General features: G+C 47.1%; 1 protein-coding gene across 5 annotated transcripts in view; it reads right to left on the reverse strand.

Moving 5' to 3' along the window:
- PHKA1 (phosphorylase kinase regulatory subunit alpha 1) overlaps positions 1–21554 on the reverse strand; it is a 76954-nt gene that overhangs the window by 29640 nt on the left and 25760 nt on the right. For all 5 annotated transcript variants that reach the window (XM_078147928.1, XM_020978940.2, XM_020978938.2 and 2 more), the window contains 6 exons: positions 21120–21242; positions 18410–18505; positions 17829–17936; positions 11603–11681; positions 7302–7436; positions 1294–1403 (listed from right to left, as the gene is read on the reverse strand). In XM_078147928.1, the coding sequence (XP_078004054.1) occupies positions 1294–1403; positions 7302–7436; positions 11603–11681; positions 17829–17936; positions 18410–18505; positions 21120–21242 (651 nt within the window). The remainder of the gene's footprint in view (positions 1–1293; positions 1404–7301; positions 7437–11602; positions 11682–17828; positions 17937–18409; positions 18506–21119; positions 21243–21554) is intronic.

Consider the following 21554-nt stretch of genomic DNA (forward strand, 5'->3'; position numbering starts at 1 on the left):
AATATCAAACTGATATAAAGAGCAGGATTGGGGGCCTTAATATATGCTGCTCTCCCCCAGGTTACCACATCCAAAGGTCTTTTCTCAGTCCTCATTCTCCTGCACCTCTCTGCAGCCTATGACGCTGCTGGTCACTCTTTCCTCCTCGATCCCCTCCTCTCTAGGTTTTCAGGACAATTCCCCCGCTACGGGTCCCCTTCCCTCTTCCCTTCCCGCTAGCTCCTTCTGTCTCCTTTGCTGGATCCTCCTCCAGATCAAACCCTCTAACCACAGGTGACCCTCAAGGCTCTGCCCTGGGCCCTTTTTTCTCTTCTCCCTCTAGGCCACTGTACTTGGTGATCTCCTCAGCTCCCATGGATTGATGATTCTCAAGCCTAGCCATCCTGCCCCAAACTCTCTGCTGATGACCAGTCTCATCTCCCACCACCTTTCAGACATCTCAAACTGGATGTCTAGTAGGCATTATAAACTCCACATGTCCAAAACAGAGCTCGTTCTCTTTCCCCCTAAACCCTGCCCTGCCCCCCCACTTTCCCTATTGCTGTCCAGAGCAACACCCTCCTCACAGTCCCTCAGGCTCTCACCCTAGCAGTCATCCTGGACTCCTCACTCTCTCACCCCCCCCCATATCCAATACGGTGCCAAGGCCTGTCCAGTGAACCTGCGTAACATTTCCCAAATATGCTCCCTTCTCTCCTCTGACACTACCCCCACCCTGGTGCAGCCCCTCATCACCTCACCCCTGGACTAGGGCAATAATGGGGGGGGGCAAGTCTGCCTACCTCAGGTCTCTCCTGACTCCAATCCATTCTTCACTCAACTATCAAAGTGATCACCCCACCCCCACTCACTAAACTCCAGTGGCTCCCTATCACCTCCAGGAGCAAAGCCCTTCATAACCTAGCCCCCTCCCTTTCCAGTCTTCTTACACCTTGCTCTCTGACATGTACTCTTTGATTCAGTAGCACTGGCCTCCTGGCTATTCTACCAACAAGCCACTCCATCTCTTGGCTCCAGGCATCCTTTCTGGCTGCCCCCCAGGCTTGGAACACTCTCCCTACTGTCTCCTGCCTTCCCATGCTTCCTTTAAGTCCCAGCTAAAATCTCACCTTCTATAGGAAGCCTTTCTTCCAGCTCTGTTTAATTCCAGTGGCTTCTTTCTGTTAATTATTTCCCATTCATCTTGTATGTAATTTGTTTGTACGTACTGGACAAGAAGAAGCTCGTGCCTTCCTGGCCAGTAGATGTAATTGCCATCCAAGTTCCATTCATTCACCAGCCCATTCCACCCACCTGTGGTGTGAAAGCAAAGATGGTTTTGCGAATGTCGTAGAGCTTAGATGTTCCTAGGACTCCCATGTGTCGGTACGGTCTTCCACTGAGTTTCATCCGGCTGTTGCGGCCTAAGACAGGATTGAGAAATTGTCACCATGTTGTTATTAGGCTGTAAATTTGTTCTGACTGTCCAGAGCTCAAAAAGGGTTTTGAAAATCAAGTAAGAGAGGTAGAAGAAAAACTGGGAAGAGAAATGACAGTGATGCAAGAAAATCATGAAAAGAGTGTCAACAGCTTGGTAAAGGAGACACAAAAAAATACTGAAGAAAATAATACCTTAAAAAAAAGACTAGGCCAAATGGAAAAGGAGGCATAAAAATCCACTGAGGAAAAAAACTCCTTAAAAAGTAGAACTGGCCAAATGGAAAAAGAGGAACAAAAGCTCACTGAAGAAAATAATTCCTTAAAAAATAGGATTGAGAGCAGAACCAGGAGAACACTGTACATAGTAACAGCCACATTGTGTGATGACAGACTTCGATAGACTTAGCTCTTGTCAGCAATGCAAGGATCTAAGACATCTACAAAGGCCTCATGATGGAAAATGCTATCCACATCCAGAGAAAGAACTATGGAGTTTATATGCAGATTGAAGCAGACTATTTGCTCTTTTTTTCTTCTGTTTTGTTTTTTCTTTCTTGTGGTTCCTCCTATTGGCTCTAATTCTTCCTTACAACATTACTAACGTGAAAATACATTTAAGAGGAATGTATATGTATAGCCTATATCAGATTGCACGCCATTTTGGGGAGGGAGGTGGAGAAAATTTAAAACTCAAAATCTTATGGTGGGAGTGAATGTTGAAAACTAAAAATAAATAAATTATTTAAAAAACAAAAAACAAAAAAAATTAGGATTGAGCAAAACAATAAAACAAAACCATAAGAATGGAAAAAATATAAGACAACATGAAATATCTCATTGGAAAAACAACTGATCTGGAAAACAGATCCAGGAGAGATAATTTAAAAATTATTGGACTTACTTGAAAGCCATGATCTAAAAAAGAGCCTAGACATCATCTTTCAAGAAATTTTCAAGGGAAACTGGCCTGATATTCTAGAACCAGAGGGTAACATAGAAATGGAAAGAATCCACAAATCACCTCCTGAAAGAGATCCCACAATGAAAACTCCCAGGAATATTATAGCCAAATTCCGGAGCTCCCAGGTCAAGGAGGGAATATTGCAAGCAGCCAGAAAGAAACAATTCACATATCATGAAGACACAGGGTAACTTAGATTTAGCAGCTTCTACATTAAAGGACTAGAGGGCTTGGAATGTGATATTCTAGAGGGCAAGGCAGTTAGGATTACAACCAAGAATCACCTACCCAGAAAAACTGAGTATAATCCTTCAGGGGGAAAATGGATATTCAATGAAATAGAAGACTTTCAAGCATTCCTGATGAAAAAACCAGAACCGAATAGAAAATCTAACTTCCAAATGCAAGATTCAAGAGAAGTATAAAAGGTAAACAGGAAAGGGAAATCATAAGGGACTTAATAAGGTTAAACTGTTTACATTGCTACATGGAAAGATGATACTTGTAACTCATAAAAACTTTCTCATTACTGGAGCAGTTAGGAGTATGTATGTATGTATATATATATGTATGTATGTATATATTTTATATATATACATATATTATATAGAGAGAGAGAGAGAAAGAGAGAGAGAGAGCGCACAGGTGTGAGTTAAATATGACAGGATGATATCTTTAAAAAAATTAAAGGGTGAGAGGAATTTACTAGGAGAAAGAAAAAGGCAGAGAAAGAATGGGGTAAATTATCTTACATAAGAGGCAAGAAAAAGCTTTTACAGGAGAAGAGTAGAGGAGAAGAGGGGGGAGGTGAGGGGAAGTGAGTAAACCTTACTCTCATCAGAACTGACTCAAAGAGAGAATAACATACACATTCAATTGGGTATAGAAATTTATCTCACCCTACAGGAAAGTAGGAGGGGAAGGGGATAAGAGAAATGGGGGGGGCGGTTGGAGGGAGGGCAGATTGGGGGAGGGGGTAGTCAGAAGCAAAACACTTTTGAGGAGGGACAGGGTGAAAGGAGAGAGAGAACAGAATAAATGGGGGGAATAGGATGGAGCGAAATATAGTTAGAAATAGTAACTGTGGCAAAAATTGAAGCAAGTTTTTCTCATAAGGGCCTTGTTTCTCAAATACATAGAGAACTGAGTCAAATTTATAAAAATACGAGCCATTTCCCAATTGATCAGTTTTCACAAAGCTATGCTCTAAATCACTATTGATTGGAGGAATGCAAATTGAAACAATTCTGAGATATTACCTCATACTCATTAGATTGGCTAATAGGACAGAAAAGGAGAGTGGAAAATGTTGGAGGAGATGTGGGAAAAATGAGACATTGATGCACTGCTGGTGGAGTTATGAACTTATTCAACCATTCTTAGTAATTAACTAATTTATTTTTAGTTTTCAACATTCACTTCCATAAAATTTTGAGTTCTAAATTTTCTCCTCCTCCCTCCCCTCCCCCCTCTCCAAGACAGCATGCAATCAGATATAGGCTCTACATATACATTCATATTAAACTCAACCATTCTTTAGATCAATTTGGAGCTATACCCAAAGGGCTATACCCGGCAATACCACTACTAGGTTTGTATCCCAAAAGAGATAAAAAGAAAAAGGCAAAGGACCTATATGTACAAAAATATTGATAACAGCTCTTTTCTGGTGGCACAGAATTGGAAATTGAGGGGGTGCTCATCAGTTGGGGAATGGCTGAACAAGTTGTATGTGATTACGATGGAATACTACTGTATTATAAGAAATGATGAGCAGGGTGTTGTCAGAAAAACCTGGAAAGACTTACATGAGCTGATGCAAAGTGAAATGTACTGTGTACAAAGTAACAGCAGTATTGTGCGATGATCACCTGTGAAAGACTTGATCCAAGACACTCTGAAGGACTCATGGTGAAAAAAACTATCCCTCCCCAGACAAAGAACTGATGGAGTCCGAAGGCAGATTGAAGCAGACTTTTTTTTACTTTCTTTATTTTTCTTGAGGGTTTTTCCCTTGTCTATGTTTTCTTTCATAACATGACTATTACGGAAATGTGTTTTGCATGACTACCCACGTATAACCTATATCAAATTGCTTGTCTTCTCAATGAGGAGGGGTGGGGAGGGAGGAAGGGAGAGAATTTGGAACTCAAAGTTTTAAAAGTGAATGTTAAAAATTGTTTTTACATGTAACTGGGGAAAAATAAAATATTAAGGATTTAAAAAATTTTTAAAAGGAAAAAAAAAACCAAGTTCTAGAACATGACCCTGCCTGACCCTCACAGAAGCAGAGGAGGCTATAGGAGCTAAGTGTCTCATAGGCTGGCAGAAGCAGCAGTTCTGTCTGCTGCTTTCGCTTAATTATTTTTCTTTATTATAAAAGTAAGTAAAATGGGGGGGGAGGGTTGGGAAATGCTGCTAGAGTAAAATATGAAAGGTACCAATAACATTTTAAAGTTAATATCTACCCCAGACATAGCCAAAGTGGGGAAAGGACATGGGCAGAGGGCACCCACTAGGATGTGCCAGGCAAGCAATCCGTGCCTAGACGTTAGGCTTCCTGGTGTGGGAAGGCGAAAGCCAGGCTGACTCAAGAAACAGAATGAGAACTAGGGTGTCAAGCAGGGAGCTGGGAAGCCCATGGGACCCCCGAGGGCTGAACCCCTTATGCAGCCACAGAAAGCAAAGACAATATGGCAATGAACGGAATGACTAGGCTGAAGGAATGCCCAGTGCAAGGCTACGTCAGGCTTGGCGTTCAGAGGCACAGTCTATGTTCTAAGATCTTAGGCTGATCTCCCCTGCCTCTGCTTTTGGAGGGGGCCTTAGAGTGAGTCTCTGATTTTGCACACAGATTCTCAGGCACTGAGAGTACAAAGAGACCTTGGCAGCCTTGAGGCCAACCCAGACCTGAAGGAGAGCCCTTGCTACAACCAACAGCATCTGGCCCTTGCCTTAAGACCTCCAAGAAGAGGGAACCTCCTACTCCCCACAGCAGCCTAGTCCCTCGTACAGATGACGACCCTTCAGATACTTGAAGACACCTCTCCCTTCCTCTCTGGGCTTCCCCTTCTCCTGGAAAAAAAAGCTCTTGTTCCTTGAACTAGGCCTCATACAGCATGGATTTCAGGCCTTCTCCATCCTGGACACTCTACAGCTCATCTCTGTCCTTCCTACACTGTGGTACCCAGAATGAAAACAGAACAGAGCCCAGCGGGATGTGAACTTTCATTCTGGTCAGCCTCCTGCCTTGCTCCTTGCACTGTGGACATGAGCCCCTCTACCTTCCTCCAGAGCCTTGGGCTTCACCTTATCTTGCTGGCAGCCAGGCCTCCCTCACCCCACCTCCTGGCCATGTCCCCCTATGGCACTACCACATGCATCCCCCAGCCTCTTCTGCGTTGTCTCCCCCATCAGAATGGAAGCTCCTTGAGGGCGGGCACTGGCTGGCTTTGTGTATATCACAGCCATATCCCCAGCACACTGCGCTTGTCACACAGCTCTATCCTTATTTCTAGAAGCCACGCCTCCCTTAGTGCCCATGTCCAAGATGACATGAGTGTTTTCGGCCACTATGTCTCAGTACCGATTCATACTGTGCCTGTGGTCCACTACCAAACCCAGACTTTTTTTCTGAAGAATTAGTCTGACCATGCCCTGTCCCATCCCCACCCCCATTTTGCATTTATAAAGAGGATCTCTTTAAGGCAAGGTTAATATTTTCCATCTCTGTCTCTTGAATTTCAACTTATTGAATTTGGCTCCATGTTCCCCCCCGTCAAGATCCCTTTGGATCCTGACACCGTCATCCATCGTGTCAAACATTGTTCCCATTTCCATGTCATCATCAGATTTGATGGGCATGCCCTCTATGCCATCATTCAATGTGAAATGGCATTGGGTCAAGGACAGATCCTACTGCCAAGTTGACTGCCCCATTAACGACTACACGATGGCTCACCTCTGCCCGTCTCACCTGCAAGAATAATGGCCAATAATATGGAAACCCTTGAGAAGCTGGAGCCATAGCCTTCCTTACTCCACTACTTCAGTAACCAGGAAAGAAAGAATCCCATGAGGACCCTAGCACAGCATGATCCTAGCCCAGGCCTCTTTGAGGTTAAAGGGCAGCCTCAGATAGTCATCTAAAATACAAATGAATACAAACTCGAGCCAATAATGGATTAGGAAGTAGTCATTTTTCTTGGACACTTATACAACCCCCACTCCTACTGCTCCCCCCACAAAACCCAAATCTCTAACCAATAAGTCATAACGATAATAATAGCTACCATTATTACAGCAAACACTTTACAAATATTATCTTATTTGATCCTCATGATAACTCTGTGAAACAGATGCTATTATTATCCCCATTTTACAGTTGAGGAAACCAAGGCTCAAATAATTAAGTGACTTGATTAAGGGTCCAGTGTCTAAGGCACCCAGGTCTTCCTGACTCCAGGCCCAGTACTCTATCCACTGTGCCACCTAGCTGCCTACAGAAGTAAGACATCGATTAATTTCACTGTTGTCATTTCACATTCTGAGCAAGACTTCCAAGGATGGGTGGGGCCAACATTTTCATTAAAAAGGCTCCTGGGATAGGCACCCAACCTTGCTGGTCTCCAGTGATGCCCTGCGGTATCTATTTACTGGAGGCACAGGTGATACTCCCCACAGGCAGTGAGCCTTTTGTGTGTGTGTGTGTGTGTGTGTGTGTGTGTGTGTGTGTGTGTGTGTGTATGTGAAAGGGGCCTTCTCCCTAAGGCTATGTAGGAGGTAGAAGGGGGCTGAAGGAAGCTAAAATTCTACAGCCCCTAAATTCCAACTCAAGGTCAGTGGAATACAATGGTATAAGATAAAACCAAGCACCAGGGAAACAGAGGGTCTTGCTTCCTGGGCTGGCAGAGCTCCTTACCTAGGCTGGCATAGATGTGGCTGAGGATTCGGGCTGGCTGCACTCTGATGGGGTACACTTCAGCAATAGTCTCCACATCAATTCCATTGTTCTTCAAGATGGCCTTGATTTCTTCTGTCTCAGCTAGAAAGGACACTACAGGGAGAGAAAAGAGAGACTATCCAGAGAAGAGCGTTTTCTTCTTTAGTCTTTTCTATACCACTGTCATCTCCTAACCCTTCACAGCCCCTCTGACAGCTGGCATTTTCCTTGGCACCTCCAAGATGCCTGAATTGGCATTTTCTTCTGGTTGTTGATAGCTTGCATTTCTTCTCTTGAGAACCATCCAATCATGTCCTTTGATCATTTATCTGTTGGGGAAAGTTCTAATTTGTCACCAGCTAAAAGTGCCAGGCTCTGTAGGTATCTACATATAGTTCTACCACTTTTCAATGATTCCCTTTGAAGGGAACAAGTTCTAGCGTCTAGTCTACTAGGCTCTGCTTCTGGCTCAGTCACTGAGGGCTTATGGGTAATTGTCCTATCTCTAAAGAGCCAAAATCTTTTCCAGAACAATTGGCAGCTTCTATAAGAAGAGTAAAGCGGAAGAAAATACATGTGCAAAGATAACCAATAAAAGTCAATATCCAAAATATAAAGGGAATTGACACAAATAGCGAATACCAAGAACCATTCTGTTAGAAACCAACAGAGATGAATAGTTTTCAAAAGGAGAAATGCAAACTCTAAATGACTCATGATAACATCCCCTGCATCTCTAAGAATAAGAGAGACGTATATGCAAATAAGTCAGAGGCTCTGCTTCCTGTCTTGTATCAAATGTGGAAACAGTTCATGAGAGAGGGGCTATGGGAAGACAAACGCCCTTGGTGTACTTCTGGTGAAGCCAGGAAGTGATCTGACCACTCTGGAAAGCAACACGAAATTCTATAAGAAAGGTAAGCAAACTGGCCGCTCTCTGACCCAGTGATCTCATCACTGACTGGGCTTATTCTTGAAGGCAGTCAAAGAGAGAAAGATATACATATACATGCACACGTGCGTGCGCGCACACACACACACACACACACGCATGCATGCATGCACGTGCACATGCATATTCTTAGCAGCACTATTTGTCCAATAGAGTCAACTTAACAGTCAGTTAAAAACAGTCAGTTTTTAAACACTTACTATGTACTGGGCAAAGAGCTAAGCCCTAGGTATACAAAGAAAGGCAAAAGCCCGTTCCTGCCCCAGAGGAGCTTCCAATCCAGTGGAGGAGGTGACATGTCAATGACTGTACAAACATGCTGTAAACAGGATCAATAGAGGGAAGGCCCTAAGAATAAGGAGAAATGGGAAAGGGCTCTTCTGGAACGTGGGGCTTGAGCTGACACATGGAGGAAGCCAGGAGGCAGAGATGATAAGGGAGAGCATTGAAGGCCTGGGGGACAGCCAGAGAAAATGCCCCTAGTTGGGAGGTGAAGGGTCTTGTTGGTGGAACAGCCAGGAGGCCAGTATCACTGGATCAAGGAGGATATGTCAGGGAGTAAAGGGCAAGAAGACTGGAAAAGGAGGAGGGGGCAGGGCCTGAAGGGCTTCAGAAGCCCCCAAGAGGATTTTCTATTTGATCTTGGTGGCAGTAGGGAATCACTGGAATGTACTGATTGCAGGAAGAGGATGTGAAGTGCTTTAGGAAGATCATTTGGACAGCTGAGTGGAAAATGGACCAGAGTAGGCAGAGACCTGAGGAAGGCAGACTCCTTCCCCCCAGCAGCTACAGCAACAGTCCAGGCATGAAGAGATGAGGACGTGCACCAGGGGGTGACAGTGTCAAAGGAAAGAAGGGGGTGTATCCAAGGGATGCTACAAAGGCAAAATCAATCAAACTTGGCAACAAATGGGATACGGGGGTGGGGGTGGGATGAGGAGTCCAAGATGACACAGAGGTTGTGAGCCTGGGGGACTGATGATGTCCTCAATAGTAATGAGAAAGCAACAGGAAGAAGGGAGGGTTAGAGGAAAAGATAATGAGTTCCATTCTGGACATGTGGACTTTCAGATGCTTACTGGGCATGCAGTTTGAGATGTCTGAGAGGCAGATGGAGATGTGAAATTGGAGGTCAGCAGAGAGGCTCGGGCAGGTTGAGAATCCTCAGCATAGAGATAGATGGCCATTAAATCCAGGGGAGTTGGTGAGATCACCAAGTGAAGTAGTGTAGAGGGAGAAGGGAAGAGGGCCTGGGACAGAGCCCCGAGGGACACACACCTACAGTTACAGGGCGTGATGTGAAGGATCCAGCAAAGCAGACGGAGAAGGAGCGGTCAGAGAGGGAGGAGGGGAGCCAGGAGACAGAGGGGTGTCCTGGAAACCTAGAGGGAAGAGAGAACCAAGGGGGAGAGAGTGAGTCAGCTCGGCAGAAGCCAGACTGCAGGGAGTTAAGAAGGGAGCGAGATGAAAGGAAGTGGGAGCACCAAAGGTGGATGGCCTTCTCTAGCAGTTTTGTCACAAAATGGAGGAGAAATATAGGTGACAGCTATCAGTAATGGACAGATCAGATGAGGGGTGTTTGAGGGTGGGGGAGACATGGGTATGTTTGTAGGCAGTAGGGAAGGAGTCAGGGAGAGACCGAAGATTAGTGAAAGAGGGGGAGATCTGCTGGAAGAGACGGCTTGGAAGGAGATCCCTCGTGCAGGTAGAAGGTTTTGCTTTGGCAAGGAGAAAGGCCACTTCTTCATGTGAGACAGGTGTGAAGGAGAGCGTGGAGGAAGACGAGAATGAAAGAGAGGGAAGAAATGACTGATGGAACGAGTTCCAAAGAAAAGGCAAAATCTGGGTCAAATTGGAGAGAAAAGACATGAAACAGTGAGAAAGCAGTAGCTCAGAGGGTCAGAGCTGCAGGCCTTGCGACAAGTGGGCGATCCAAGGGGCGGTGGGGCCAGCTGAGTGGTAAATGTTCACCTCAGAAACTGGCCAAGAGTACACATCAGGGCTCGAGTTACTGTGTTGTTGATTGTTTAGACTTAGGAAAATGAGGAAGCAATTGTTTGTGGTGCAGATGAAAATTGCTGTGGGAGGCAATTGGGGTGTCTGAGGCCGACTTTGAACCCAGGTTCTCCTGGCTCCAGGACCAGTGCTCTATCCAGTGTGTGCCAATGCAGATGAAATTTAAAAGTGTGCTGTGCATCCTCTTTTTCAGAGAGCCGCTCATTAAACATTTACCAGCATAACCCTGGGGAGCACAAAGTGGCCTCAAGTGGTCAGGGCAGGTTTCATGGCAAACCTGAGTCTAGAAGAATGAGTAGAATATAGATAATTAGAACAGTATATAGCACACGTGAGGGAACAAGAAGGAAACTGGCCTGGCTGGAGTGGAAGGGGCATGGAGGGGGGTAAACAGTGATAGAAACAGATGAAATGTAGGACGGGGGTAGGTTAGAGAAGGCCTCCAATGCCAGGCCAAGGTGTCTGGGTTTTATCTGCTATAGCTGTGCTTTCAGGAGATTATTTTGGCAGTGTTCTGTTAGATACACTGGTAAGGGAAATGGCTGGGGGGCAGGAAGAGCAGCTAGTAAGCTGTGGCTGTAAACAAGGGATGAAGATGGATAAGTGGCCGTCAGTCACAGTCAAAACCCCCCCCAACATTTATTAATCACCTACTGTATGCCAAGTACCAACTACAAGGCAGCACTGTGCTAAGCTCTGGGGACACAAAGAAAGGCAAGAGACAGTAAGCAGAGGAACTACATGTGGGCAAGGGACAGTATCCCATAGAGTCTTCTGAAAGCCAAAGTGACAGGATGGAAATTGGGAGACATTAACAATGGAAGCAGAGAAGGGGCAGGAGGACAGGCGGCAGGCCAAGCCAGCCATGAGAGCGGTGCCCTTGGGTCAAACCACTTGGAAACAGTAATTTGTAAATCAGACCAGATAACATTCACAGCCCAATCCATGACACTTTTCAGAAGAGTAACTTGAGGCTGAGAGAGAGGCCTGGATTTAGAGCCAGGAAGACCTGGGTTCAAATCGCACCTTAGACTCTTCCTAGCTATCTGACCAAGTCACTCAGTGGCCAGCAAGTCACTTTGCCTTGCTCAGCCTCCATTTCCTCATCTGTAAAATGGGAGTAATAACAGCACCTACCTCATGGAGGTGCTGAAAGGATCAAATAAGGTAACATACATAAAACATTTGGCAAACCTTGACATGCAATATTGATGTGCGCCATTACTGCTACACTGGCCCATTCAGAAGGTTTCTGCCTCCAAAAGGCTGTTAAATATACAACTTCCACTCTTGGCAAAAAGGACACACCCACCTTGAACCACAACATCTGGCTTGGGGACAGTTGAAAATCTCCGATTCAGAGGATCGATTTCCCCAGGTGCTAAAAACCCCTAAGAAAAAAGCGGAAATAAACCACTTACAAACTCTCCTCTCTGCCACCAGCCCCCGACGGGGACAGAGGAGAATGGGACTTGGAATACCCCCTCTGCAGCTTATCACCCTGTGACCTTGGGCAAGTCACAACCTCTCTGTGCCTCAGTTTCTTCATCTGGACCAGATGACTGCCAAGCTCCTGTGGTGGGAGCAGTATTCTCACCCCCTCTTACCCTCTCCTTCCACATACAAGTCAGTTTTCCTTAAAAGATATGGAAACCTAATTAGCCTAAAGAGGTCTAAAGGCTCAGGCCATTGAAATCACTTCCAGGAAATCTGCATGAAAGGTCATAATAGGCAATTATAATGGGAGGGGATAATGGGAGAGGAGCTTAATTCTATCCCGTTGAATACCCTTTCCCAGCTAAGGTGGAAGTAAAGCTCCTTTAATTAGATACTGAAGGACTTAGCATTATCTCATTTTGTTTCCATATCAAACACTCCCAATTAGGGCCCTGGCCTGTGTCAGGCCCAGCCCAGAACAGAACTTCTAACTCCAAACCTATGATCTCATGACTTTCAGCCAAGTTCTTTTCTCCAGAGCTTAGTTTTGTTTCAGACTCCAGCCTTCCCTGGACATGTCCTATCTGGTTGCAAAGCTCACAGCGCCAGCCTCCATAATTCAGCTCCTCTGTCCTGCTGATTTCTCATTTGTCTCTCTCTATGTCGTGTCGCCTGCTCAGCAAGTCACCTTGGGCTTAGGAGTTGTGGCAACACACATGGTGCAGTGAACTTAATCTCCTCTGAAGAACTGTGTTACTCAAAAGTTCTAGGATGTCAAGAGAAGATAACAAAAATCAACTGAAAATTGAAAAAGGGAGGAACAAAGGGGGAATAACATTTCCAGACCTCCAACTAGACTCCAAACCATCTGGTATTAGTTTAAAAACAGAGAAGTAGATCGATGGAACAGCCCAGACAAGAGAGAATTAGAAATCATGGAACTCAATAACCCAGAGTTTGATACTTTGGAAAGAATTCCCTCTTTAATAAGAACTGTTTGGAAAACTGGAAAGTGTCGGCCAACATCTTACACCATATTCCACAACAAATCTAAAATGGAGCAGAGGAGCAGATCATGTACAACTCACTAGGCGAGAGGCCATTACAAAACATAAGCGAGGTCACTGCAAAGCTGCTGCACAAACAAGGCATCCCGGATAAGAAGGAAAGTCGTCTAATGGGGAGGAAAAACCAAACCAAGATGTGGAATCCAGAATAGAGAGAAAACAAGAGCCGAAAAGTGACGTGCTTAAAGGATACGAATAAATGGGTCCCAGAAGAAGAAATACAAAGTATTAACAACTGTGGTGCAGCAGGCCCCAAGTCACTTGGCAGCCAGCAAACTGGCCAAGACGACAAAAGGTGAGATCAGTCAGTGTCGATGGGCTCGTGTGGATGCCCTGTCGGTGGAGCCATTTGGAATTATGCTGAGAAAGTGGCCCACCCCCTTTGACCCTGAGCTTCCACTGCTAGGCACATACCCCAAGGAGGTACCTGACAAAAAGAAAGGCCCCCAACATGCCAAAAGACTTCTAGCAGCCCTTGTTTGTGGTAGCAAAGAACCGGAAACAAAGATGCCTGTCGGGTGGGGAATGGCACATGGATATAATTGAATATGTCTGCGCCAAAAGAAATGATGAATGTGATGAACACGTGACCTAAGGCAAAGCGAAGCAAGCCGAGCTGAGAAGGTAACAATCACCCCAGGAGCCCAGCCCCCCAGCCGCCTGCCCCAGAGGCAGAAGGCCGATGAGTGACACACTGTATCCGATGTCTGATTTTTTTCAAAGTAGCCATTGATTTTGCTGACTGTCTTTTTCTCTTATTCCTCTTTAAAAAAATAATTCTTTGTTATACAGGATGGCTCTCTGCAGTGAGTAATGGGGAAGGATACAGGGAGAAATTTAGGTGATATAAAAACAAAAGCTATCAATAAAATTAATTTTTTTAAATCTTTAAATATATAAAAAATAAATAAATGAAAAAAATGGAACCAAAAAATAAGAAGGAAAATGAATGTTGTGAAATTACAAAGAGCAAGCCTGACCCTAAGGAGCAGACAGCTCCCTGCCACTCCTCTGCAGAGGGGGCCCATGGGTGTGTAACCTTGCACATGGGGCCAGATATTTGCTGTTGGGCTGTTCAGTTTTGCTGAATTTCTCCCCCTTCTTCCTCCTTTTCTTTATTCTTAAATTCTTTGTTATAAGGGATGGCTCTCTGGGACAGGATTGGATACAATTAAAAGATAGAAAGAAAAATCTAACTGTTGAAAAAGAAATGTGTTCCTCCCTCTTCTTCCTGTTCTCTCTGCTCACCGGGCCCCAAAGCTTGGGTGGTGGGGCCTACAGGACCCAGAGGTCCTCTTAAGCTATCCTGCACAGTCTTGTTGGCACACCCAGAAAAGATGCAATAGGAAGATGTTCATCCCAAAGAAAAGGCCGAGTGGGCATCACTATCTTGGGAAAGTAGGACCCTCCTGGCCCAATGGGCGGGCTCAACCTATCTTTTCTAGAAAATGATACTTTATGATACTTTCTGGCAGAAACTCCAAGTGCAATAGTCTCAGGGAAGTCTCTCCCCTTTAGATTGAGGGTACAGGGCTAGAGCCTTGAAGGTCTGCTGAAATGCAGCGGGGGGAGGGGCACAGCTTGGTTTTAAGTTGAATAAAAGGCATCAGGACACAGAGAAGCATGGGAAGGCTTGGTAAACTTATGCAGTGAAGTAAACAGAACTGGGAAAACAATATACCCGATGCCTACAGTAATAGAAATAGGAAATGAGAAACACCAACAGCCCTCATTTGGCCTGGCACAAGAAGAGCCGTGGCAACGCAAAGGTAGAGGACGCGGGATGCGAAGCCAGCCCTCCGCTCACGTGTTGCTTACTTCGGCTCTCTCTCTGCGAACCGTTTGCTCTAGGAGAAGGCTCTCTGGTGGGGAGAGCCGGGTTAGCGAAGGGTTCCCAACCTGGAGCCCACGACCTGGCTTCGGTTAACATTTTGATAGCTGCATTTCAACAGAACTGGCTTCCTTTGTAACCTTATGCATTTCATTTTGGGCTTCATTTCAACATCTTGTCCTGAGAAGGAGTCCATAGGCTTCCCCAGGCTGTGGAAGGGGCCTAGGACACAGACAAGGTTTAGCAAAAAATGAAGCTGATGAACAAAAGCCACCAGCGACGTTTCTAAATCAGCAAATGGGCCATGGACGTTTTGATTGAGGGAATTTCGATCTTTTTTTTTTTGGTTTGCAAAGTGAGAAAAGAGCAACCCTGCCTTTTAACTGGGCCTTAAAGCCTGAAGGCCAGAGATAGAGAGTAGACTCTTCCACAGAGGAGAGCAGCTTTCCCTGGAAGCCCGGGTTCTGGTCCTTACCTCCCCTAGACAAGCCTTCGGGAACCCTTGGTGGAAAATATCCTCAGATTGGCCATTTTTTCCCCCTTTACTGGTATTACTGCTATTTGCTCTACCCTAAGTACAAGGAGAAATGAAGCCAAAGCTTGAAGTTCAAAAGAGAGGGACTAGGGCCATGGCACATGTCAGCGTATGGGCCTAGCTCTTTACTGTTTACTTAAACTGTTCCTCAGGCAGCAATGCCTCAGAGATGAGCCTTGCAGGCCGAGCTCTGCTCCAGCGGCTAGACCCAAAGCGCTTTGGAATGAGCAGCTATCTAGTGTCCAGGGACTGTCCTGCGGTTGTCAGGCCTGGGCTCCCAGACTGCCTCATGGTGCCCATTACAGCCAGGAGGCAGCAGGGCTTGTGACGCCTGAGTTCAAAGCCCACCTCTGACACTCACACCATCTCTCTGAGCCTCAGTTTCCTCATTTACAAAGCAGGGATGATGATAATAAGAGTAATAACACCAATAATACCTAACATTTATATTGTACTTTAAGGCTTGCACATCATCTTACATATCCAGGATGTCCCAAGCTTAAGACCATACTAAGACTTTTAGGACTCCCTATATTATCTAACTGGACTCTCACAACAACCTTGTGGAATAACTGCTAATATTATCCCCATTTTCCAGATCAGAAAATTGAGACTGAGAGATGTTAAGTTCCTTGAGATAGGGACTATCTTTTACTTTTTTTTTTTGGTATCCTCAGTGTCGACCAGTGCCTGGCACACAGCAGGCACTTAATAAATGCTTAACTAATTGGCTAGTTTGCTGGGAGTCACACAACTAATAAAGGTCTGAGATGGAATTCCAAATCAGGTCTTCCAAAAGCAGGCTTGAGCAGGTGCGCCACCTAGCGTCCATCGCTACTTCAAGAAGAGATTGTTTGCAGAACCCTAATGCCCTCAGCCACCTGGTAGAAGGGACAGTGACAACCAGAGGCCTGTATGGTGAGAGGACACAAACCCAATTAGCCAAAGGACTTGCGGACACTGAGCTAAAAGAAAAGCCAGAAGAGGCAGATGAGCTGTTTGTGGGCCCATGTAAAAGGGCCTCTATGTCAGTGGAAGGACTGGAAGGAATGTGAGTTGGGGAAGGGGGGACGCGGTAAGGCCCCATCCCTGGCAGGATGGAGGATGATTTGGAAGGGACACACGAAAAAATCAGAGGTTGGTAGAGGTTGGCCTGGATGCCCTAAGGCATTCTGGGAGGACTGTCTGAGAATACAGCCATACCTTAGCTGGACTCCATTAACTGTTTCCATGTAAGCATTAGGTAAGTGTTTTTTATTTATTCACTTGATAAGCCTTTATTAAGCACCTATTGTATGCCAGGCACAGTGCTCATCACTGAACACATATCAAAATCAAAATCAAACTATCCCTGATCTCGAGGAACTTCCATTCAATTGGAGGGAAACACGAAATCCAAAATGCATTTCAAGTAATGTGGGGGGAGAACACACAACTGCTAGGATTCAGAGAGGCAATGCTTGAGCAAGAGGTCTTGAGGCCATCAGCGTCACATGAAGAGGGGTGGGGCCACCCCAGCTGGGTTCAATCCAACAAGCATGAATGAGGCTTCTATTTTGTACAAGGCCCGGGGCCACAAGTTCCAAAGACAAAATGGAGTTCTGGGTCCACTTAGCATTCCTTTGGGCCTGCTTCCCCTCCTGCCCCGTCATTATTCTCTGTCAGCAGTCCCCTACCTCCACCCCTCTCCCATGGTCTCCATTCCTTCCAAACTCAGATGGAAGGCTCACCTACTTTCGGAAGGCCTGCCTAAATATCCACCACGGGCAGCAGTCACAACCCTCCCAGAGACGCCTTGGAACTTGTCTCCACATTCATGACGACTCTGGAGAGCATCACCGCCAAGTTCATGACAAACATAAAGGAGGCCAGTTCCAAGGTGCCCAAGGTTCCCGAGAACCTAGGGCCAGGCTCAGCTCCCCCAGCCTAGAAGCAGGGGGAGGCTCAGGGAGGCAATGAATCTCAGCAGTCTTCTCTACAAGCCCTTCAAGAAATAGCAATCGTCACCTCAACTCCAAAATGGAGATGAGTAGTACCTGCCCCACAGATTGGCTGTGAGACTCAGGTGGGACAAGAGGGCTTTGGAAAGGGCTCTGCAAACCCCCAGTGCCAGAGAAATTCATGCTATGAATATTATTAAGAAGAAGAATGATAATAATTTTCCCAAGAAAGGGCCTCACTCCAGAGAGCTTCCAACTGAAGCCCTGGAAAGACAAATGTCACCTTCATTAGCATCACAGCATTACCAAGGGGGAGAGGCCCCAGCCCTCTAAGGGGAATCCCCCCTCTAACTTGAGGGCCCAGGAACCTCTACCAGAAGACCTCTAGGGAGGACAAACTCACCACTCCAAGGAGCCCTTCCCACTTCAGGACAGCTGGCATCGGTAGGAAATTTCTCCTGACACAAGCCTAACCAAAGAAGCTCGACTCCCCATCGCTAACCTTGGGTCTGCCCATCTTGGTAAAGCACGACAAAGCTAATTCCTCCTTGACATGTCTGCCCTGGCTCCATGTGGCCACCTCCCCCAACTGGTCCTCCTCGGGCATCCGCCCTGTCCTTTGACCCTGTCCTGCCCTACCCTGCTTGCTCCGCCACATGCCCAATGCCTGCCTTGGACACAGCGCACCTGGATGTGAAAAGTCCTGAGAGGATCAGGGCTCTTCTTACCTCTGCCATCAAGTTCCCCAGGATGTACAGGGACTGGCCCCACATGTGAGGTAGCTTGCCCATGGGCACTCGGTCCACAGTGTGAGGATGCTGGTACTCTTCGTCAACCTACAAGAAGCCACATGAGCAGCAATTTCAAATGTTAGACACGGGAGACAATCCCAGAGTTCTGGGAGGTCTGAGCTCCTTCTTCCTGGCCAAGGGGCCGAATACAGGAATGACTAACCCAAGCTCCTTCCATGTACCTCCAGGGAAAGGAAAAGATGTCTCCTCAGGCCCTAGAGTGCTCCACCTGGGTCCTGTAGGGGAAGGGGCCCCAGGCATTGCCTGTGCAGAACACGGATGGGGCCTCAGCTAGCCCTGGCCTAGGCCACCAACCCCTGGCATAAGAGGTAGCTGTCAAATATGGCAGCGTCCCAGACACATCATCCCAGCTCTGCCTCACCATGGATGCCTGCGCCCAAAATTCAGGCCCTGAGACACGGTCTCTGGGGCCATCCTTAAAATCTGTCAACGATAAAAGCACAGGCTCATTCCTGGGGCCTCAGGTCATCCTTCTTCTCTTGCTGCGCTATGCTCACCTTCTCATGAGGGACACTGTAGAGCTCAGGCAGAAGGCGAACCCCATTCTTGCCCTTGATAAGGACCCCTTCAAGAGCTTCACGGTACTCCTGGACCTGCAAATGAAAGCAAGGCAGGGGGACACCTTAGGGTCCTTCCCCAGGAGGGCATGGAGGGGCAGCCACTGCCAGATTGCTTCATCTTGGACTGAATCAAAGGATGGGTGGGAGGCCACAACCAGCCGAGAGCAGAGCACCCAAAGACCTAGGCCCGGTGGGCCTTCACCTTTAAGTACTGCAGCCAAAGCCCAGCCCAAGGGCTGGGGACTCCAGCAGCGAGAACAGAGTCCATGCAGCCAGAAGGGCAGGGGGAGCATCCTGGGGAAGCTGAAGGGAATGGAGCCTGCTGGAGGCCAGCAGGAGGATGGGGAAGCAGGTCCCTGGCCCACCTGGGCCCTTGGAGCCTTGAGCTCCTGGACCAAAGGAGACCACACGCCTGATCTCACCTGCTTGCTTGCAGACTGCCATCTTGTAAGGACTCACAGCTGTTTGCCAAGAATGTCTGGAACTCTAGCAATGCTAATTACTAGCATCAGGGAATGATCCCAGTGAGTGTCAGTGTGAAATCATCATTATCTGAAAATATTTGCCAAGTGCCCTCCACTGAGCTCTGCGAGCCTTCCTTCTCCTCCAGGGCTGAGCAGAGGGCACTGGGCACAAAGGGGACAGCTCTCCAGACCAGGGGCAATCAGTGCATCATGTACCATGCCAGGCACAGGAACACAAAGAGGGAGGTGAAATGGCCCTTGCCCTCAAGCCACTCACATCAGGTCAAGAAATACTAATAATCCCAGCTAGCGTTTAGGTCGCACTTGGAGGTTTGCTGAGAGTTCTCCACCTCACCTCATCTGCTTCTCACAACAATGCTCGTGTACATTGACTTCAAGGCCAACGCTCATCCGCTGTCCCACCTGGAGGCCTAAGATAACCCCCAAGCACATAGATATACAGAAAAGAGGTGATGGGGGACACTGGGATGGAGCAAGGGTTCAGGAGACAAGGCGATGCTTGAACTGAGCCTTGAAGGAAAATAGGAATTTGGAGAGACAGACGTGAGGAGAGATGGCTTGCCAGGCATGTGGGACAGTGAGTACAAAGGCTCCAAGGCAGGAGATAAGCAGCTGTGTCTTGAGGCACACAGTGTGGATCATGCCCCCACAGGAGGACCTGGAAAAGTTCGAAGGAGTGGGGTCAGGAAAACCTTTCAATGCTGATCACAGGAGACTCTATTTGGTCCTAAAGATAACAGGGAGTCATTGGAGTTGATTGAGTATGTGTGGGAGGGGGAAGAGGGAGGCTGATATGGTCAGACCTCTACTTTCACAGAATTGCCATGGCTTCTGAGTAGAGGATGGTCTGGAAGGAGGACAGGCTTGAGGCAGAGGGGTCAATAGTCCAGGAGAGGAGTGAAGAGGATCAGATGAGAGAAGGGGAAGGATTCAAGGTATATTGTGAAGATAGAAGTGACAAGATTTAACAAGAGACTGGATCTGAGGGAAGAGAGTCCAGGTGACATCCAGCTTGGGAGCCAATCACTCAGAGGAAAGCTGGGAAGAGGGGAGGGCTTCGGGGAAAACATGACACGAGTTTGGTTTTGGACGAAAAACGTTGCAGCTTGAGATTGCTACAGGACATCCAGTTTGAAATACCCAATAGACAGTTGGTGATATTGGAGAGAGTGGTCTCAGCTGGACGAGGAAGTCAGTAGGTAGACTTCGGGGGTTTCAAAGTGAGTGAGGAACTGTAATCGAGCAAATGATCACAGGTGAGAACAGTAGAAGTGGTGACAGGACAAGGGAATGAATAAGCTTCTCTCTGTAGCCCCGGCACTGAGCACAGTGCCTGGCACACAGCAGGCACTTAATAAATGTTTACTGACTGACTGATGCAAGAGTAGAGGATTGTGCACAGCTGAACTGGTGGAAACTGAGAGGAGAGGAAAGTGTAGCCGGTGTGAGGGTGATGGCCTGGGAAAGAGCTACGTGATGGAGGGACTGGAGATCACGGCTGAGGATGAAAAACAGGTAGAGGGAGAGATCAAGGACAGAGGAATTTCAGGGTTCTTGATGATGGCAAGGGAACACATGGGGGTTGATGAAATCAAGGCTGTGATTACCCCTGGGGTGTCTAAGATGAAGAGGAGGAGGTTGAAGAGACTAGAACCAGGAGCTAGGATGTCTGAGGGAACATAAGGGCAAGGAAGACAGAGCCAGGCATGGAACTCCTTCATACCCCAAGGCCAAACAGACAGATGAGCAAACACCGAGAGTTCTTTTGTGTTGCCATCTCTCTAAGGCCTAGCATGAAGACTGACATAGAGTAGGTGCTCGATGGGTTGAAGTGAACAAGCCTGTTGATGTCGCCTTAATATTAGACATGAGCAGAGACCTTGTGAAGTGGGAAGAAGCCTGTGTTTAGTGCCAGTGACCTTTGGCTTCCTGCTGTGTGATTTTCTGTGGCTCATATCCCGTCTGAGCCTCGCTGACCTCACCTGAAGAGCCAGGGTCTCTTAAGATGATATTCAGCTGTGATTGCTGGGGCCTCTGATTGCTCTCTAGACAGGTCAGCCAGATCCCTGAGAACCTCCCACTGGGACACAGAGGAAAGCAGGATCTCAGCACTATCCCGGTGGAGAAGACATTCAGCCACTCCCAACTGGAGGCCACCATACCTGTTCCACGTTGCCACTGAAGACACCATCCAAGATGAAGTAGGTCCAGAACAAAGGCCACTCACACTCAATGTTCTCAAATAGCTTCAGCTCCGCCGGCTCATAGTATAGACGATTAGGATCCTGCAAAAAGCAAGGCCCAGCATGTGTCACCATGATCAGAGAAGCAGGGCAGAAGCACAGAGAGCTGTGGGCATGGAAAGGTAGCAGCCTCTGCCAACAGCCCACAGGAGGGCAGCAGCCTTTCCCCCACTCTAAGGCTGCCTGTTGGCAAGCAAAAAACCAAACCAAGGAGAACCCAGGCCTCCGGGCCACACGCCACCACAGCTGTTGACTGATTATGATAGAGCAGGAGGGCCACACAAGAGCCTTTTGTGGCAAGGCAGTGAAACTCTGGGGAGTCGTGTGGCTGTCCCTGCGTTACATATGTGTTAC

This window comes from Phascolarctos cinereus, unplaced genomic scaffold (genome assembly GCF_003287225.1).
Source record: "Phascolarctos cinereus isolate Bilbo 61053 unplaced genomic scaffold, phaCin_HiC Scaffold_8;HRSCAF=390, whole genome shotgun sequence".
NCBI classification, from domain to species: Eukaryota; Metazoa; Chordata; class Mammalia; order Diprotodontia; family Phascolarctidae; genus Phascolarctos; species Phascolarctos cinereus.